The 20,902-nt window shown below is 37.2% G+C and overlaps 1 protein-coding gene across 1 annotated transcript in view; it reads left to right on the top strand.

The window, feature by feature from the left end:
• TAOK1 (TAO kinase 1) overlaps positions 1–20,902 on the top strand; it is a 150,846-nt gene that overhangs the window by 105,383 nt on the left and 24,561 nt on the right. The window contains exons 10-16 of the mRNA XM_003483075.5: positions 164–245; positions 3,389–3,556; positions 5,975–6,178; positions 7,866–8,000; positions 13,386–13,622; positions 15,192–15,320; positions 19,391–19,594. Coding sequence (XP_003483123.1) covers positions 164–245; positions 3,389–3,556; positions 5,975–6,178; positions 7,866–8,000; positions 13,386–13,622; positions 15,192–15,320; positions 19,391–19,594 — 1,159 coding nt within the window. The remainder of the gene's footprint in view (positions 1–163; positions 246–3,388; positions 3,557–5,974; positions 6,179–7,865; positions 8,001–13,385; positions 13,623–15,191; positions 15,321–19,390; positions 19,595–20,902) is intronic.

Below are 20,902 nucleotides of genomic sequence, written 5' to 3' on the forward strand. Positions count from 1 at the left end.
TAAAGAAATAGTTGTGTTAGATAAGTTTTCACAGATGTATATGAAATGTATGTATATCTTACCTGCTCTTTTAAAATCTTCCTCTCTCCCACATGCCTTGTTTTGTGGATATGTTTTTAAAGGAAATAGCAATATGTTCACTTGATACTTTCCTTTACAATAGGTCTGATTATTTTCGCAACTTTGTAGATTCTTGCCTCCAGAAAATCCCTCAAGATCGCCCTACATCAGAGGAACTTTTAAAGGTCAGTTCAATTATACTTTGTTTTTCTTTTCTTTGTTTTTTTGCTTTTTAGGGCTGTATCAGCCCTAGGAGGTTCCCAGGCTAGGGGTCTCATCTGAGCTACAGCTGCTGGCCTACACCACAGTCACAGCAACGCCAGATCTGAGCCCCGTCTCTGACCTACATCACAGCCCATGGCAACGCCAGATCTTCAACCCACTGAGCAAGGCCAGGGATCAAACCTGCCGCCTCATGGTTCCTAGTTGATTCATTTCCACTTTGCCATGACGGGAACTCCATACTTTGTTTTTCTACCCTTGAGAAATGATTTTAAAGAACGTGTTTCATTCCTGTTTGATTCTGAATCAGTGTTAAGTATGCTGTACTGGTTTTTACTCAGATACTAATTTTGCATAGAAGTCTTGGAACTCTTCTTAGATTCTAAATTTTTTCATTTATGTTTTCAAAACTGACCAATTCCTTTACCATGTCCGAATAGAATATATAGTTAAATATTCAAAATAGTACCAAATGGCTAAATATTTATAGGTGCAAGAATATATTCATGAGTTATAATTACAGATTTTAATTCATGTGGAACAGTATTATAAAGCTGATAAAACATAGTTTAAATTTGGGAATTCCCGTCGTGGCACAGTGGTTAACGAATCCAACTAGGAACCCTGAGGTTGTGGGTTCGATCCCTGGCCTTGCTCAATGGGTTAAGGATCCCGTGTTGCTGTGGCTGTGGTGTAGGCCAGTGGCTACAGCTCCAATTAGACCCTAGCCTGGGACTCTCCATATGCCACAGGAGGGGCCCTAGAAAAGGCAAAAAGACAAAAAACAAACAAGCAAACAAAGACAGTTTAAATTTGAATCTAATTTTTATATCTACCATACTTTATGTGTTTCTATTCCGCATTAAAATAATAGCAAGAAATGACGTAATATGTTTACATAGGTATTGTGGAAAAAGGATTTTAAAGGAAACTTAAAATGGATGTCATTTTTGTTTCCTTTTTAGAAATACATTTTTCTAACATAATGAAAAATGTTTTTAAATCATGTAAATTCTATTCAGTTTTCACTAGGTTTGGTTGCCTAATTTAAGTGCATGACTAGTATATACTTCCTTTTCTCAAAGTTGTATTATTTCTTTGGCAGTTGACTATTTTATTAATTGTAATTATAGTATTGCTGAACTTAATATAATTCTTAAAACATCTAGATGAAGCAGTAGTATGATTTGATTCTTTCTCTTTATGACCCTAGGAAATCTAATTGATTTTTCACCATAAAATTGAAGGAGAGTATTTTTACATGAATGTTTTAGAATTTCAAAGAGATTCACTTTTTCACCAACACACATCAGTTAAAGACACAGAAAAAGTGAAAGGTTCTTATGTATATTTGATAGTAGTATTTGCAGTTTCATTATGTACTATAGTTTCAGTAATGCTTTGAGAATTTTATTTTTCCATTTTTTTTTTAACTTTTAAGATATATTATTTTGGGATAAGAAGATTGAATAATGTAAATAGTGGTACATACCAAGCTAAAGGCTCAAGAAAACGGAATAATGTGACTGGCTTCTTACACTTGCTTAATTAATGTAAGTGAAAGAAGCTCTTTTGGTATAACCCAACATACCATGCCCAGCTATTTGGTATTTGTGATTAGGTACCAAGTCTGTATATACTATTTGTTTATCTGGTCCATAGCATGTATTGGCACAGACTTATTGGAAATCATAAGAAATATCAAGTGCTTCTTTGCCTTTGACCTAATGACATTTCTGTCACAGTCCATTGTAAGGAAAAATTAATAGAGAAAAAGATTTGTGGTTTGTTTGTTTTTTTAATATGTAAAGCTATTTATCTCAATGTAAAAATTGGAATTAGGGTGATGGTTAAATAATTTTGACATAAACATTTGTTGAAATATTCTGTAGGTATTTATGTTTATGAGTTTAAAATAATAATGCTTATGACAGTGAAAGTAAACTCAAATATCTTGTAATTAGAACTCTGCATTCAAAATAAATAAATTCGGCTAACAAGGTAAAACTATTAAAAAAAATTTCAAGGGCAGAAGGTATCTTTCTGTAATCTATACACTAACTGTATCTGCAAAACAAAAATAGACTTAAAATTTCTGAAAATATATCAAAATATAGCACTAATAGTCTAAAAGTAGAATTGTTTTTTCTGGCATTCCCATTGTGGTGCAGCAGAAACTAACCTGACTAGTATCCATGATGATGTGGGTTTGATCCCTGGCCTCCCTCAGTGGGTTAAGGATCTGGTTTTGCTGTGGCTGTGGTGTTGGCCGGCAGCTGCAACTTCCATTTGACCCCTAACCTGGGAATGTCCATATGCTGCATGTGCAGCCCTAAGAAGCAACAAAAAAAGAATTGTTCTTTCTACTTTACTTGATAAGGTTAAGCTTTATTGAATGTTAGTGGTAAAAATGACTAATAATATAATGGCTTTTATCAACTGCTGGTATTTTATAAAGAGTATTATTTATACAACATATAAAGGAACTCATATTTTATAGGTTTATATTATATAATTTACCATCAGTAAATGCATTCCTGTTGAAACCTTATAAAACTCAGAACTGACATGCCTTTTCTATAAAATCGACAGTTCTAAGAATATGTAAACCTTTATTTAGCCTTTGTTTAGGGCCCTAAGTGGACTTAATTACTGGTATTTAATTAAACCATTTTATCATTTCACCTCTGCATTTTCAGTTGGCCAAAAGTGTATGCTGTCCACCGTTTTTATAAAATGAATGTATGGGGTACTTAGTAGGCACAGAATGAATTTATGTAAATGACAGTTTTGTACTAAGAAGAAGTCAGAGGTGTAGTAGAATTAGCAGCTGATTATATGCATTATCTGTCATGATTATTTAGGATAATAACTCTAGGGTCTGAGAAGCAGGGTATATTTGTACTAATATTCTCATGTGGCTCTATGGGTTAAGGATCCGGCATTGTCACTGCAGAGGCGTGTGTTGCTTCCCGGCTCAGGTTCAGTCACTGGCCTAGGAACCTCCACATGCTATGGATGCAGCCCCCCCCCAAAAAAAAAGAAAGAAAAGAAAGAAAGAAAAAATATATAGGTTTCAGCCTGACTTTGACTTTCTCTTGTCCAGCACATGTTTGTTCTTCGGGAGCGCCCTGAAACAGTGTTAATAGATCTTATTCAGAGGACAAAGGATGCAGTAAGAGAGCTGGACAATCTGCAGTATCGAAAGATGAAGAAACTCCTTTTCCAGGAGGCACATAATGGACCAGCAGTAGAAGCACAGGAAGAAGAAGAGGTAATAATTTAGAAACAACTCAAATATTTGAGCTCTTTTCATCAGCTTCTTTGTTTATGCAGCTCCTTTGCTTATGCAGCTCGTCTTTTACATCACAAATCTGTTAAGTCATTGCTTCCCAGGCTGTGTTTTCTTAGCAATGGTCCTGTAATATCCCAGGTAGAAAAAAAAGGTTTTAGATCCTTAAAACCCAATCCCTTCATAGTGCACATGGGCATATAAAAAGATCTACAAAGTCTTGTATTAAAGAAACCTGTTCAGGAGTTCCCGTCGTGGCGCAGTGGTTAACGAATCCAACTAGGAACCATGAGGTTGCGGGTTCGGTCCCTGCCCTTGCTCAGTGGGTTGACTATCCGGCGTTGCCGTGGGCTGTGGTGTAGGTTGCAGACGTGGCTCGGATCCCGCATTGCTGTGGCTCTGGCGTAGGCCGGTGGCTACAGCTCCGATTGGACCCCTAGCCTGGGAACCTCCATATGCCGCGGGAGCGGCCCAAGAAATAGCAACAACAACAATAAGAACAACAACAACAACAACAAAGATAAAAAAAAAAAAAAAGAAAGAAACCTGTTCAACTTTATTTAATCTAGTCCCTCTCAGATTTCCTGGCCACTGAACCCTTTTTTGATATTTGTCTAATTCCATGGTACATGCCTTTGAAAGTGCCTGAAATGATAGATTCTGGAAGTTGACAGTACTCACTCCAAATCATTAGAAAGTTACCAAGCATGCTGTTCTGTCACTAGGGACACCTGATTCTTCACAGTTCTTTATAGTTGCATTCTATCTACTCAGTTCTAAAACACTCAGTGGTTAACTCACTGTAGGTAGTGGCATTTGGGTTCAGATTTGAATATCTTTCACTCTCAAGGTCAAATTCTTTCCAAGGTCAAGTTGCCTTTTAGGGAAAATGGAAATACAAATTTACCATAGAAATGTTACAGAAATTTATCACATGGAAATAAGTATATAAAACTTCTTTTTTACTGTAAATATTTTCAGTTTTCTTCTTTGCTCCTGTCAGAATTCCAGAGCTTTGGGGTTTTATTTTTTTTTAATACTCTTTTACAGTAAGAGAAATCATTTTACATTCTAAAACTAAGAGCAGCAGTTACTTACTTTTCTTTTTAACAGCACTATATAATTAACAAACTATAAAATGCAAGATTTTCTTAATCTGTACTTTAGGGGTTTTTGTTTTGCTTTTTAGTTCTTATGGTAGTTATTTGAAAATTGTTTGGGGCTGTTTTAGATATATGAAATAAAATTGTGAAATTAATAAAATTTTCATTTAGTTAAATCTGTAACATCTCTATTAGGCTAAGGATATAAGAAAAGTTCCTACAGGAGTTGCCGTTGTGGTTCAGCAATAACAAATCTTACTAGTATCCGTGAGGATGTGAGTTTGATCCCTGGCCTCGCTCAGTGGATTAAGGATCTGGCATTGCCAAGAGCTGTGGTGTACATCGCAGACATGGCTCTGATCCTGTGTTGCTGTGGCTGTGATATAGGCCAGTAGCTATAGCTTCCATTCTGTTCCTAGCCTGGGAACTTCCATATGCCAAGGGTGTGGCCCAAAGAAAGAAAGGAAGAAAGGAAAAGAAAGAAAAGTTCCTACACACTCACACACCCCATATGTCTGTATTTATTAAATTTTTCATATCTTACAGAATTTTGGTATGGTAAGACGACTATAATGTTGGTACCCAGGTACCATGGCTTGCCTGGTATTTTCAGAAAAACTTTTTTGTGATTGAGATTAAATATATATGTAATATGTAATTTTTAATTTATAGAAAAATAGAAATTAGTATTACATTATTTGGTAGTAGAAAGATAGGCTAGAGAATCTATTTTAAGGAAGAAAGAAAAATACACTTACAAAAGGCTTCAAAAAATAACAACTAAAAGGAGCGTAATAAAAAAAATGATAGCTAAAGGAGTATTTTTTCTTAAGGTTGGGGCTTGTTTTAACCATGGAAATCATTGAGAAAGGAGCAGAATCTCTATAAAACCCCATGAGATGTATGGTAAAAATGGGTTTCAAAAAATGTCAAACAATTTAGAGAAAATGCTATACTTTGGAAATAACCCAAAATTGATGGACTGATGACTCACATGATTGCTTGGGGTTTTGATATTTACCTATTGGTCATTTTTATTTGTTTTTCTATTAACAGTTTGTTGACTTTCTGGTCTCAGCAAATAAGGAAATTTCTCATAATAGACCTCTAGCTTATTTTCTGAAAACTGCGCAAAGCAGTGTGCTTTGTGTTTATATTCTAGAAATCAAGGAGTTTTCTTGTAGCACCGTGGGTTAAGGATCTGGTGTTGTCACTGCAGCGGCTTAGGTCGTTGCTTTGGTGTGGGTTCAATCCAAAAGAGATGTGGATGTTTGAATCTAATGTTCTTTCTCCTTAGGAACAAGATCATGGTGTTGGACGGACAGGAACAGTGAATAGTGTTGGAAGTAATCAATCTATTCCCAGTATGTCCATCAGTGCCAGTAGCCAAAGCAGTAGTGTTAACAGTCTTCCCGATGCCTCAGATGACAAGAGTGAGCTAGACATGATGGAGGGTGACCACACAGTGATGTCTAATAGTTCTGTCATCCATTTAAAACCTGTAAGTATTTGGGTTTCAGTGAAAAAAATTTCAACTTCAGGAGTTCCCGCCATGGCACAGCAGAAACAAATCCAACTGGAAACCATGATGTTGCGGATTCAATCCCTGGCCTCGCTCAGTGGGTTGAGGATCCGGTGTTGCCATGAGCTGTGGTATAGATCACAGATGCAGCTTGGATCTGGCATTGTTATAGCTCTGGCGTAGGCCGACAGCAACAGCTCCAATTAAACCCCTAGCCTGGGAACCTCCACATACCATGGGTTTGATCCTCAAAAGACCCCCCCCCAAAAAAATTTTTTTTTTGTATTAAAGAATGCTTCTTCTTTAATGTCACAGATTTCAGTATCACCTAAAAAGTTGTTAGGCACAATAGCTAAAATGTACAACAAACCAGGTGTTCTCAATAGATGGATGAATGGATAAACAAACCCATGGTATATACATATAATGAATTTTATTCATCTATAAAAATGAAAGAATTTCTGGTACTGCTACAGCAACATGAGTGACCTTGAAAATATTATGCTAAGTGATATGTAAAAAGAAAATATTGTACAATTCCAGTGCATGAAGTGTCTAGAATAGGCATTCACAGAGACAGAAAATAGGTAAGAGGTTACCAGAGACCAAGTGGAGGATGAAAAAGGGAGTTTTTGCTAATGGGTGTAGAGTTTCCATTTGGGGTGATGGCAGAGTTTTGGAAATAGTAGTAATGGTTTCACAGCATTGAAAATATAATTAACACCACTGAATTGTGCATGTAAAAATGATTAAAATGGTAAATTTTATATTACAAATAATTTTAACACACACAAAGCTTTTAAGAATGACTTAGTTAAGTAGTTGTATTATTTAGGGGAAAATCCATGTTTAATTGTTACATTCTTAGGCAAGAGGATCAGCCATAAGAAAGTTTATTTCCACAATTAGTTGTTTGCTAATTGACTTCAGTTAATGAACTAAGGTATACATAAGGAAAAACAACAGTTCTTAAAATTTTTATAACTATTTTTTGTTTGCTTATCTTGGGCAAATGGCAAAAGTATTATAAAGATTTTTTAAGCTATATTACTACTTCTAAAACCCAAAAGGCAGGATTTCCCACTGTGGCTTAGGGGGTTGAGAATCTGACATAGTTCCATCCCTGGCCTCGCTTAGTGGGTTAAGGATCCTGTGCTGCTGCAGGCTGCCATGTAGGTGGCAGATGCAGCTCAGATCCAGTGTTGCTATGGCTGTGCATAGGCTGGCAGCAGCAGCTTGAGTTTGACCACTAGCCTGCTGATTTCCATATGCCGCAGGTGCGGCCCTAAAAAGAAAAAATGAAATAAAACCCAATAGGCCTAGAGTAATTAATTTTATTACTTCTATTTAAAATTTTGGCTGCATGTTTTATTATCTTTAAGTTATAGTAAAGCTTTTAAATTTTGCTTTTAATGAGTACTATATAAATCTAGCCTTAAACGTTTCTTTATCCTGAATCTGTGTGCTGTTTCATACAGAGGAAATAATGTCTCCTGATTCAAATTATATTGAAAGTAAAATGTCAGCATCTGCAATTTTTGTTTTTGCTGTTTAAATTATGTCTTAAATTTATTGATCAAGTTGTCTTTAAACTTCAGTTTTCCTGAAAGTTCACATGAACTGTATTTGTTCACCTCAGACACTATTGTCTCTTTTCTTGGCTTAGGAGGAAGAAAATTACAGAGAAGAGGGAGATCCTAGAACAAGGGCATCAGATCCACAGTCTCCGCCCCAAGTATCTCGTCATAAATCACACTACCGTAATCGAGAACACTTTGCTACTATTCGGACAGCATCACTGGTATGTACTACCCTGAATTAGGAGTATATTTTTCATTTTGGGCTTTGGCATCTATGCTGTAGTATAATTGTATCTTCTTTTCTTTTTTTTTTTTTTCCCCCTGTATTTGGTTTATTTTGCAAGATATTTATTCAACATTTAACTACCTTTTATGAGAAAGATATTATACAAAGCACTCTGTGAGACATTAAGCCAATAATGTCTTCAAGAATTGTACACAGATGTATACACAGAAGAGTTCCTTGGTGGCCTCCTGGGGTGAGGATCTATGTTGTCACTGTTGTGGCTAAGGTGGCTTGGGTCATTGCTGTGACATGGGTTCATTCCCTAGCCCAGGAATTTTTGTATGCTGTGGGTGCTGCCAAAAAAAAAAAAAAAAAAAGAGGTTGTACACACAGATAACTAATATATTAGAATATATTAAATGCTTAAGAGGGCTGCACGGTACTAAATAGGAATTCATATAACCTTTGATTCGGGGCATAAAGGAAGTATTTATAAAACAAATCATTTGAGCTTTTAATAATGACTAGTTTTAGGCACAGGAGAGAGGAAAAATGTTATTTCCACCTAGGATTAGACAGGCTAACCAAAATGAGGGAGGGTGTTTAGGAAATACCTAGTAATCCAATTTGATAAACTCAAAATGTTGTTCTTCTGATTTCCCAAGTAATAAAAGTGGATTATTTATCCATTATAAGGATGTTGTTATACTGGGGTATTTTTAACCCCGATCACTCAGGTATATAGGATGAAAACATAACAAAGAATAGGAGGGTTAGAAAGAAATTACATTGAGATATCAAAGGAAAAATAGGTTATTAGAAAATATGACAAAGAAAAAAAATCTATGGGAGTTATCTGAGTTATCAACTAGCAGATTTTATGAATCCTTTGTTGTGACCCATGAATCTGAATGACATTTGGGGTCAAGAACACCATCTTCGGAGTTCCCCTTGTGGCACAGTGGTTAATGAATCTGACTAGGAACCATGAGGTTGCGGGTTCGATCCCTGGCCTTGCTCAGTGGGTTAAGGATCCGGTGTTGCCGTGAGCTGTGGTGTAAGTCACAGGCGCGGCTCAGATCTCGAGTTGCTGTGGCTCTGGTGTAGGCCAGCGGCTACAGCTCCGATTCGACCCCTAGCCTGGGAACCTCCATATGCTGCAGGAGCGGCCCTAGAAAAGGCAAAAAGACAAAAAAAAAGAACACCATCTTCCACCAAAAGTCAAGTCATTCCACTATTCTATAACATGTAAATAACTCTTTGAAGATAGCAAGTAGCAAAGATTGCCTAATTTTTTCATGACTTTTAAAATAAATACCTGGATAGGGGCCCAGCTCCTGGGAAGACGTATTACTTGGCATATATTAAATGTTTCCCAAGCAAGTCTTCTATCTCAAATTTTGGCTCTCAGAATAATTAAAGGTACTCTTATGTTATAGATTTAGAAGACTTTAAGATCCATATCCTTAAGTCTAATAATTCCATTTATTTCAAATAAAACATTAAGAGAATAGGTAGATTTGTGTACAAAGATAAACATAGCTGTATTATTCAGTATTATTACCATATCTCAGTGTAATTTCTTCTGCCTTGAATTTTTTTCATACAGTAAAATGCATAGATCTTTGGTATTCAATTTGAAGTTTTTAGTGGTACATACTATGTTAACCATCAATTTAAAAAAAAAAAAGATTTGGAGTTCCCATTATGGCTCAGTGAATTAAGGACCTGATGCTCTCTCTGTGAGTATGCAGTTTCAATCCCTGGCCTTGCTCAGTGAGTTAAGGATCCAGCGTTGCCACAAGCTCTGGCATAGGTTGCAGATGCTGCTCAGATCTGGTGTTGCCAGGCTGTGGTGTACATAGACCTCAGCTGCAACTCCAATTAGACCCCTAGCCTGAGAACTTCCATATGCCTCAGGTGCGGCCATAAAAAGAAAAGGGAAAAAAAAAAGATTAAAATTTCTTGTTATCCCAGAAAGTTCCCTCATACTGTCCTCTAGTCAGTTCTCTACTCTCATGACCACCATTTTCTGTCTCTTCACTACTGTTAGTTTTAACTATTTTTGGATTTCATATAAATGCAATCACACAGAATGTGCCTTTTTTTTTTTTTTTATAGTATGGAAATTCCTGGGCCAGGAATTGAACCCTTGCCACAGCAGCAACCCAAGCCACTACAGTGATAAAGCCAGATGCTTAACCTTTTATGCCACAAAAGAACCCCACAAAGAATATACTCAGTGTTTTTGAAATCCATCTATATTATGTTCGTCAAAGTTCATTCTTTTTTATTACTGTAAATAGTTTTCCATTGTGTGTCTATACCCAAATTTTAAAATCCATTCTTCTGTTGATAAACACTTGGCTTGATTCTCATTTGGGGCTTTGCATATAGGTTGCTGTAAACATTCTTATACAAATCTTTGAGTAGAATTGCTGGAGTTCCCAAGTGACACAACTGGATCTCAGAGGCGTCTCTGGAGCTCTGGGGCACAGGTTCAGATCTCTAGCCTAGCCCAGTGGGCTGGGCATCCTGTGTTGCCACAGCTGCTGTGTAGGTCTGGATCTGATCCCTGTCCTGGGTACTCCATATGCCGCAGGACAGCCAAAAAAGGGGGGATAAAAAAGAGTAGAATTGGAGTTCCCATCATGGCACAGCGGAAACAAATCCCACTAGGAACCATGAGGTTGTGGATTCAATCCCTGGCCTTACTTAGTGGGTTCAGGTTCTGGTGTTGCCGTGAGCTATGGTATAGGTCACAGATGAGGCTCGGATCTGGCGTTGCTGTGGCTCTGGTGTAGGCTGGTGGCTGTAGCTCTGATTAGACCCCAACCTGGGAACCTCCATATGCTGTGGGTGTGACTCTAAAAGACCAAAAAAAGGAAAGAAAAAAGTAGAATTGCTGGGCCATGGGTGTGTGTGTGTGTTTAACTTTCTAAGAAACTGTCAAGCAGTTTTCCAGAATGGGTATACCATTTCATGTGCCCATCAGCAGTGTATAAGAGTTCCAACTGTTCCATATCCTCTCCAGTATTTGGTGTTGTCAGTCTTTTTTATTTTAGCCATTATAGTGGGTGTGAAATGGAATCCCATAGTGGGTTTTTGGGGTATTTTTGCATTTCCCTATGATTAAAGATGTCATAATAAGCACCTTTTCATGTGCTTATTGTCTGTTCATATATCTTCTTTAATAGAGTATCTCTTCAGGTCTTTTGCCTGGTTTCTTATTTAGATGTTCATATTTTTAATATTGATTTGTAGGAGTTCTTTTTGTTTTGTTTTGTTTTGTTTCAGTCATGCCCATGGCATGCAGAAGTTCCTGGGCCGGGAATTGAATCCAGGCCTATAGCAGAGACAACACTAGATCATTTAACTCTTAGGCCACTGGGAAACTCCTCGGAGTTCTTTATATAGAGAAACAAGTATTATATCTCATATATCTTGCAATTATTTTTTCTTCATCTGTGATTTACCTAGTCTTTTTCTTATCTTGATAAGAGGTTACAATTTTTTAGTTTTAAATTCCAATTTAAACAACCCAATTAAAATATAGGTAAAAGGAAGTTCCTGTTGTGGCTCAGTGGTAACGAACCCAGATAGTATCCATGAGGATGTGGGTTTGGCCCTGGCTTCACTTGGTGCATTAAAGGATCCATTGTTGCCGTGAGCTGTGGTGTAGGTCACAGATGAGGCTCGGATCCTGCATTGCTATGGTTATGGTGTAGGCTGGTGGCTGCAGCTCCAATTTGACCCCTAGCCTGAAAACTTCCCCAGCTTGGCACAGGGGGTAAAAGATCCAGCAGCTGCAGCTTTGATTTAATCCCTGGCCTGGGAACTTCCGTATGCCACGGGTGCAGCCATAAAATTTTAAAAAAAGAAAGAAAACAAAGAACAGGTACTCAAATAAGTATAAGTTCACAGCAGCACTGTTCACAATGCCAAAAAGGTGGAAGTAGCATGGATGTTTACCAGTGGATGAATGGATAAATTATGGTGCACACAAATAATAGAGTATCATTTAGCTATAAAAAGAATTGAAGTACTGATACATGCCATACAACAATGGATGAATCTTGAAAACATGCTAAATGAAAGAAGCCAGACACAAAAGGTCATGTATTACATGACTCTATTTATATGAACTATCCAGAAAAGATAAATCCATAAAGATAGAAAATAGATTGGTGGTTACCAGAAAGGGAAAAGGAAGAGCAGCTGCATTAACAGGTGCAAGGTTTTCTTCTGAGGTGATAAAAGTGTTTCACAACTAGATAGAGGTTGTGGTTGCCTGACATTGTGAATGTACTAAATGCTACTGAGTTGTTCATATAGTTTTAAATTAGTTTTGGAGTTCCCGTCATGGCTGAGCAGAAACGAATCTGACTAGTATCCGTGAGGACGCAGGTTCAACCCCTGGCCTCGCTCAGTGGGTTAAGGATCTGATGTTGCCATGAGCTGTGGTGTAGGCCAGTGGCTACAGCTCTGATTCAGCCCCTAGCCTGGGAACCTCTATATGCCACGGATGTGGCCCTAAAAGGACAAAAAAAATTTTTAAATAAATACATGAATTTGGCCTCAAAAAATCCAACTTGTACCTTTTTTCTTTTTTATTCTCCTTTTTTTTTCTTTTTTCCATTTTTCTTCTTTATTGTCAGTGCTTTTTGTGTCCAGCCCAAGAAATACTTGCCTACCCTGGGGTCATGAAGATGTTTTCTTCTGTTTTATGACTCTGGGTTTTGTGTTTATGTCAAATGATTCTTTTCAAAGTAATTTTTGTATATAGAGTGATATAGGAGTCAAGATTTTTGTTTTTATATACAGAGAACCAGTTGTTTAAAGAGAATTTGATGATAATACATTATTTCCTCTTTGAATTAACTTGACTTTTTGTTGGAAAATCAATTGACTAAATATGTGCTGGTCTACTTCCATCTTTTATTCTGTTGCTTTGATCTATGCAACCTATCCTTTCACCAGTAGCACACTGATTACTGAAATGTGTATCTTCCAACTGTTTTTCCCCTCAAGATTGACCATTTTAGGTCCTTTACGTTCTCATAAAAATTTTAGAACCAGCCTATTTCTTTAAAAGACCTGTTGGAGGGAGTTCCTGTTGTGGCTCAGTAGATACCAAAATGACTAGTATCCAGGTTCAATGCAATTCGACCCCTAGCCTGGGAACCTCCATGTGCCACAGGTGCAGCCCGAAAAAGAAAAGAAAAAAAAATAACTTGCTGGAAATTTAATTGGAAACTGCTTGCTGGAATCTCTTACAGTAATTGCCTACGTAATTAATAGTAGAGTGGTCTAAAATGCTTCTAAAAGAAAAATGTTTTGCTGTATTTTATTCTTTTCTCTCCACTGTTTTTGTGCCTAGGTTACAAGGCAAATGCAAGAACATGAGCAGGACTCTGAACTTAGAGAACAGATGTCTGGCTATAAGAGAATGAGGCGACAACATCAAAAGCAGCTAATGACTCTGGAAAATAAGCTAAAGGCTGAGATGGATGAACATCGCCTTAGATTAGACAAAGATCTTGAAACACAGCGTAATAATTTTGCTGCAGAAATGGAGAAACTTATCAAGAAACATCAGGCTGCTATGGAAAAAGAGGTGGCTGATTCAGTATTAATAATTTATTTATTCTACCTCGTTAACTATCTCAGAATTAACCAAGATGGCATTTTGGTGGTAGGATATCTTTTCTCCAAAACCAAGCACATCAGTTGGGGACAAGAAGAAAAATTTATGTATGACATGTATAATATCAAGTACTGAGTCTGGGAACTAACAGATGTGAGATTATTTCCTGAGAGTGATACTTTTGTAGTATCACTGTGGGTAAGTCATGCAACCATTCTAGGCCCTCGGTACCCTGAGTATCTGAGGAGTTTGTTAATCATCTATCAGCAGGTGATATGGGTCTCAAAAAATCATTCATGATTTTCTTCTCTGCTTGTTTTTTTAAATTTATAGCAGCATTTTAATATGAAACCTTCTAATGTTTTTGATATCCCATCAGTTAAATTTTACTTTGATAGTCAATCTGTCAAGTAAAATGTAAGCTTCTCAGTAAATTCACACAATAACTAGAAATACATCTGAGGCATTATTTATCATGGTTACCCTGTTCATCAATGCCCCAAAAAAAGAACTGCTCTTTCATAATAGTACAGAATTTGACAGAATAATTTATGGAGTAAATAAATATTTGACTTTGAAGTACTTTGGTAAAAGAGTGTATAGATATTTAGAGTTCTATTGGGCATTGGATAGTATTTATAATAACTTGGGAAGGGTCAGCTATTAATATATTTAGAAAAACAATTCATGAAATAGGATGTACAATATGATTGCACATATTTATTTAAAATGTAGGTATGTGGGAGTTCCCGACGTGGCTCATTGCTAACAAACCTGACTAGTATCCAAGAGGAGGATGCAGGTTCGATCCCTGGCCTTGCTCACTGGGTTGAGGATCCCAAGTTGCTGTGGCTGTGGTGTAAGCCGGCAGCTGCAGCTCTGATTTGACCCCCAGCCTGGGAACTTCCATATGCCTCAGGCGCAGCCCTAAAAAGCAAAGAAATAAAAAGAGAAAAAATTAGGAAGGGTGTGCACCAATGTATTTATGTTGGTTGTCTCTTGTTGCTAAAATCCTGTAAGTTTTTTCCCTTGGTGTTTTTCTATATTTCTTAAATGATCTACAATAAATATACCTTACATATATAATCAGAAATAAAACAGTATGATACATATATCTAACATTGTCATATAGTTTAATATATAAAAGGTCAGAGTTTAAGTTGAAGATGAATGTATTATATTACTTAATATATAAGTCAATCCAGATGAAAAATCATGATCTAATATATTTGTGAATAAATATGTATTTTTCTTACTGAGAAAGGGCTATTCTTGTTAAATGTTTTTAGAAAGGTGAGAACATTTTGATTCTGTAAAAGATCACCATTTTAAAGATGAATTCCATTTTATTGGTTCTCTGAAATTCAAATGATAAGGATGCTGAATAATACTTAATAATTTGGATATTCTTATTTTAGTAGTGCTTATACTGATTTTATGTTTTTAGGGGGAAAAAATATCCTTAGTGGTATGTATTAAACTGCTGCTTTGAATCAGTCTATTTATTTAATTTGATCCATTTGTTTAAATTTTGTATAGGCTAAAGTGATGGCCAATGAAGAGAAAAAATTTCAGCAACATATTCAGGCCCAACAGAAGAAAGAATTGAACAGCTTTTTGGAGTCCCAGAAAAGAGAATATAAACTTCGAAAAGAACAGCTTAAAGAGGTACTTTTTTTTTTTTTAAACAAGTTCCTGAGCTAGGGGTCAAGCCACAGCCACTGTAGAAGCAATGCTGAGTAGTTACATTGTGAGCCACATGGGAAGTCCATGAGGTACTTACAAAAATTTTCAAGCCAGTTATCTCTTTACCGATTTTATCTAGTGATAGTGATCAACTCATAGAATCATTAGGCTAAATCAAATATGTATTTATGTTTATCAATTCAGAGAACTATTAGGATAAATTTTTCTTTTGTTGCTTGTGATGTATACCAATTTGAATGAAGGCATTGATTGTTATCAGTTACTCTTCAATAGACTGCAATCCTCAGTTGAGTAGGATCTAAAAAGTATCACTCCTAAAAATTATATTTTATTTATAATAACTTTCCTATGTACTTACTAAATAACTGACTCAAAAGAAATAAAATACTTGAGCTGTGAGAAGCCACACATTCCCTTTTTTAAAAGTAGACTCAGAAGATAACTATAATTTGTTCTTATTCCAGTTTTAACATAGAGTAATGATAAGAGGCATATTTGCTCATTGCATTTCCTTAAATAGCAAAACACAGTGATACTTCTTTCATAACACCATGATTTCATATTTATTTGCCCTCTGTGTGCTGCATTTTTTAACTTTTTTCTTTTTTCGTTTTAGAGCCGAACCTGTGGCATATGTAAGTTCACAGGCTAGGGGTCAAATAGGAGCTGTAGCCAGTGGCCCACACCACAGCCACAGCAACACCAGATCTGAGCCTTGTCTATGACCTACACCACAGTTCATGGCCCCACTGGATCCTTAACCCACTGAGTGAGGCCAGGGATCGAACCTTCATCCTCATGGATGGTAGTCAGATTTGTTTCCGCTGAGCAACAACAGGAACTCCTGAACTTCTTTTAAAAGCAGATGTAATCTGGAATTCCTGTCGTGGCGCAGTGGAAACGAATCTGACTAGGAACCGTGAGGTTGTGGGTTCAATCCCTGGCCTCGCTCAGTGGGTTAAGGATCCAGCATTGCCATGAACCTGTGGTGTAGGTCCTAGATGCAGCTTGGATCTAGAGTGGGCTGGCAGCAACAGCTCCCATTAGACCCCTAGTGTGGGAACCTCCATATGCTGCAGGTGCGTCCCTAAAAAGACAAAAAAAAAAAAAGCAGATGTAATCTTAACTTTGAAGAAAGGCTTGATTGTTCCAAGCAGTTTCTTAAAGGGGTTATTTATTTTAGATAGTAGTTAGGACAGAAAAATGATATGTCTCAATTTAGACCCCCTTTTACAGCCAAATTGAAATTTTTAGTCCTTGTAACTAATTATTAGGGTACTGATAAATTGATCTTGATAAAATAATAGGAATCTCTTTGCTAGCAATGCTTTTGTGTAGGAACATGGTTTATAATCAGATATGTATATGTCTTTTTACAGACATGTTGGTTCTAAAATTGCTGCCAACTGAGCTTCACTGAAAAGATTTTTTTAACTCTAAAAGGTGTAACCTGCAGTACGCTTCCATGACTATAATAAAAAAGATGTGAAATCTATACTAGCAAATTGGGTTTGAAAATATTGTAAATAGGATTGCCAGTTGTAAGTAAATATTCAACAAAATGCAGTTTTACAGATCCATTTCCCAGTGAAATGAAATTTTAGTTTTATGGTTGCATTGCTTTAGATAATCCTTTAAGCATATAACATGTAGCCCAACTAATTCTTTTTCTTTTAGAAGCTACATTTCATTTAAAATAATGATTTTTAGCGTAGAGGAATGTACATAGTAGAATCTTTGTGGGTAAGTTCCCTAGCAAAAGATTTTGAAAAAGATACTCAGGTGATTCTTCATGTATGTGCCTTGTCTCTTCCCATGTACACATATGCCCTTAAGTTGAGAACTGCTAATTTCTGTGATTTTTAAAAATGTGTTTGAAGGAGTTCCCATTGTGGTGCAGCAGAAGTGAACCCAGCTGGTAACCACGAGGTTGCGGGGTTCGATCCCTGGCCTCACTCAGTGGGTTAAGAATCCAGCATTGCCATGAGCTATGTTCGGATCCTGAATTGTTGCAGCTGCGGCTTAGGCCGGCAGCTGTCACTCTGATTCGACCCCCTAGCTGGGAACCTCCATATGCTGTGGGTGTGGCCCTAAAAAGCAAAAAAGAAAAGGTGTTTGAATATCTGATGAACTAAAGTTATAAAGAATGGATCTCACATAGACCAGCGGCTGAAGCTCCAATTCAACCCCTAGCCAGGGGATTTACATATGCTGCAGATGCAGCCCTGAAAAAAAAATAATTGATCTCTTTCTTAAAAAACAGGGAAAGGACCATAAAGTTAATAGTCTCTGAAAAATTATCTTATACTTAGGAAAGATGGCTCACTTATGTCATTTGCAATATTGATGTTTTTTTTTTTTTGTCTTTTTTGTGTTTTTGTTGTTGTTATTGTTGTTGCTATTTCTTGGGCCGCTCCTGCGGCATATGGAGGTTCCCAGGCTAGGGGTCGAATCGGAGCTGTAGCCACCGGCCTAAGCCAGAGCCACAGCAACACGGGATCTGAGCCGCGTCTGCAACCTACACCACAGCTCACGGCAACGCCGGATCGTTAACCCACTGAGCAAGGGCAGGGGCCGAACCCGCAACCTCATGGTTCCTAGTCGGATTCGTTAACCACTGCGCCATCACGGGAACTCCCATATTGATGCTTTTTAGGTTGAAAATATATTAGTATTATCTTTCTAGAATTTGCTTCATTTAGTGCATTGCCAGTGTTCTCATCTTGCCTAATATAAATACGTTTTCATTTAGGTTGTTTGTAAGATAATGTTTTATTTACTTATTTAATCTTTTTAGGGCTGAACCCATGGCGTATGGACGTTTCTAGGCTACACGTTGAATCAGAGCTATGGCTGCTGGCCTACACCACAGCCACAGCAACTCCAGACCTGCAGCCTACACCACAGCTCATGGCAATACCAGATCTTTAACCTACTGAGTGAGACCACGATTGAACCCACATCCTTGTGGTTACTAGTGGCATTCACTACCATTGAGCCACAATGGGAACTCCAAATAATATTTTAAATGCTATACAAAAGCACTGGTTTTGATTTATTTAGTGGTTATTAATGCCTGGTATTAAATACCTTTCACAAAGATCTCTGTTTTCCCATGTTTTTGTTGATTTTCCATTTAATTCTTAATTCTTTTATATTGAGTCCATCCATAATATTGCCAAAAGCTTAATATTTAGAATGTCAGAAACCAAGAAGTGACACATAGTTGTATTTTAGCCCTAATTTTAATTCATAGAAGTCTTTTTTATCTGAAAGCCTTTTGTCTCTTCTTGGGAAGGATTTAAAGAAAAATATGTTTTATTTCGTTTACCAATATTGTACGCTTTTAAAGCTAGGAACAATTTGGAGTTCCTGTGTAGCTCTGCGGGTTAAGTATCCATCGTCACTACAGTGGGTTGGGTTGCTGCTGTGGTACAGGTTTGATCCCTGGCCCAGGAACTTCCACATGCTCTGAGTGTGGCCAAAACAAAACTAGGAACCATCATAGGTGTGGCTGTGTAAAACTGAAAGATATGCATGTGTTCTAGTATACATTTCTGTTTTTCTGTCCTACTTCATGCGTAACTCAAGAATAGGAAAATACTAGCCACCTCCTTAAGGTCATTGTCCTGCCTTGAGCATTAGAAAGGACACAATTGGAGTTCCCATCGTGGCGCAGTGGTTAACGAATCCGACTAGGAACCATGAGGTTGCGGGTTCGGTCTCTGCCCTTGCTCAGTGGGTTAATGATCTGGCGTTGCCGTGAGCTGTGGTGTAAGTCGCAGATGTGGCTCGGATCCTGCGTTGCTGTGGCTCTGGCTTAGGCCGGCGGCTACAGCTCCGATTCGACCCCTAGCCTGGGAACCTCCATATGCCGCAGGAGCGGCCCAAGAAATAGCAAAAAGACAAAAAAAAAAAAGAAAGAAAGAAAGGACGCAAGTACTTTTATTTAAATGTATCAGATATCAAATGGTATATTCACGTAGTTAATTTTTGTACATTTTGAGCTGAGTTGTCTTTTGTGTTGCCAGGAGCTGAATGAAAATCAGAGCACCCCCAAAAAAGAAAAACAGGAGTGGCTTTCAAAGCAGAAGGAAAACATACAACATTTCCAAGCAGAAGAAGAGGCTAATCTTCTACGGCGTCAGAGACAATACCTAGAGCTGGAATGCCGTCGCTTCAAGAGAAGAATGTTGCTTGGGCGACATAACTTAGAGCAGGACCTTGTCAGGGAGGTAAGTTTGAAACCAGAATCTCTCCTGAAAGTACGTCACTCACTTCCCAGCCTCAGAGTCTTTGCACTTGTACTTCCCTTAGCCTGAATTATTCTTCCCTGGGTTATCTTCCTCCCTTCGGGTATCTTAGATATCACCTCCTCAGAAATGCCTTCCCTGATCACCAGTCCTCCTCTTCCTTTTTTGAATGTTCTTTGTACTTCTCTCTCTTGCACGCATATGCTTTTTTTAGGAGGGAAGACTCTCTTCATGCCTAGAATAGAAGTTTTATGAAATTACTGGTTTTGTTTAGGTCTTTATATCCCTAGTATTTGTCCCATAGTGGTATTCGATATGGATTTATTAAATAAATATTAAGTCTGTGGATGAGGGAAGTATTCATTTTTAAATATGTTAAAATTAACTGGATAATTTATGCCTTTTGATTTGCAATGAGTGCCATGAAATATGTGTTACCACTTAGCATATTTTTATAATCACATAATTTTTTTTGTTTTATTGGAGTTAATTTACAAGGTTATGATAATTTCTGCTGTACAACAAAGTGACCCAGTCATACATATATACATATCCATTGTCTCTGAGATTCTTTTCCCATATAGATTATCACACAATACTGAGTAGAGTTCTAAGTCCGTGAGTCTGTTTCTATTTTGCAAATGAGTTCAATTGTGTCCTTATTTTTAGATTCCACATATAGATGACATCATATGATGTTTTTCTTCCACTATCTAACTTCACTTAGTATGATAGTCTCTAGGTCCATCCATGTTTCTGCAGATAGCATTGTTTCATTCTTTTTTAATGGCTGAGTAATATTCCATAGTGTATATGTACCACATCTTCTTTCCATTCTTCTGTTGATAGACATTTAGATTGCTTCCATGTCTTGGCTCTTGTAAGTACTGCAGTGAACATTGGGGTGCATGTATCTTTTCGAATTATAGTTTTCTCTGGATAGATGCTCAGGAGTGGGATTGCTGGATCATTTGGTAGTTCTGTTTTTAATTTTTTGAGGAACCGCCATATTGTTTTCCATACTGGTTGCATGAGTATACATTCCCACCAACAGTGTAAGAGGGTCCCCTTCTCTCCACACCCTCTCCAGAATTTTTTATTTGTAGACTTTTTGGTGATGGCCATTCTGGTTGGTGGTAATCATAGTAGTTTTGACTTGCATTTCTCTAATAATTAGTGACATAGAACATCTTTTCATATTTTTTTGGCCATCTCTATGTCATCATTGGAGAAATGTCTATTTTAGATCTTCTGCCCATTTTTTGATTGGATTCTTTGGGGGTTTTTTTG

Source organism: Sus scrofa, chromosome 12 (genome assembly GCF_054392235.1).
Source record: "Sus scrofa isolate SSC_HxYL_T2T_F1_AM1 chromosome 12, Sscrofa_HxYL_maternal_Yorkshire_Landrace_v2.0, whole genome shotgun sequence".
Classification (NCBI taxonomy): Eukaryota; Metazoa; Chordata; class Mammalia; order Artiodactyla; family Suidae; genus Sus; species Sus scrofa.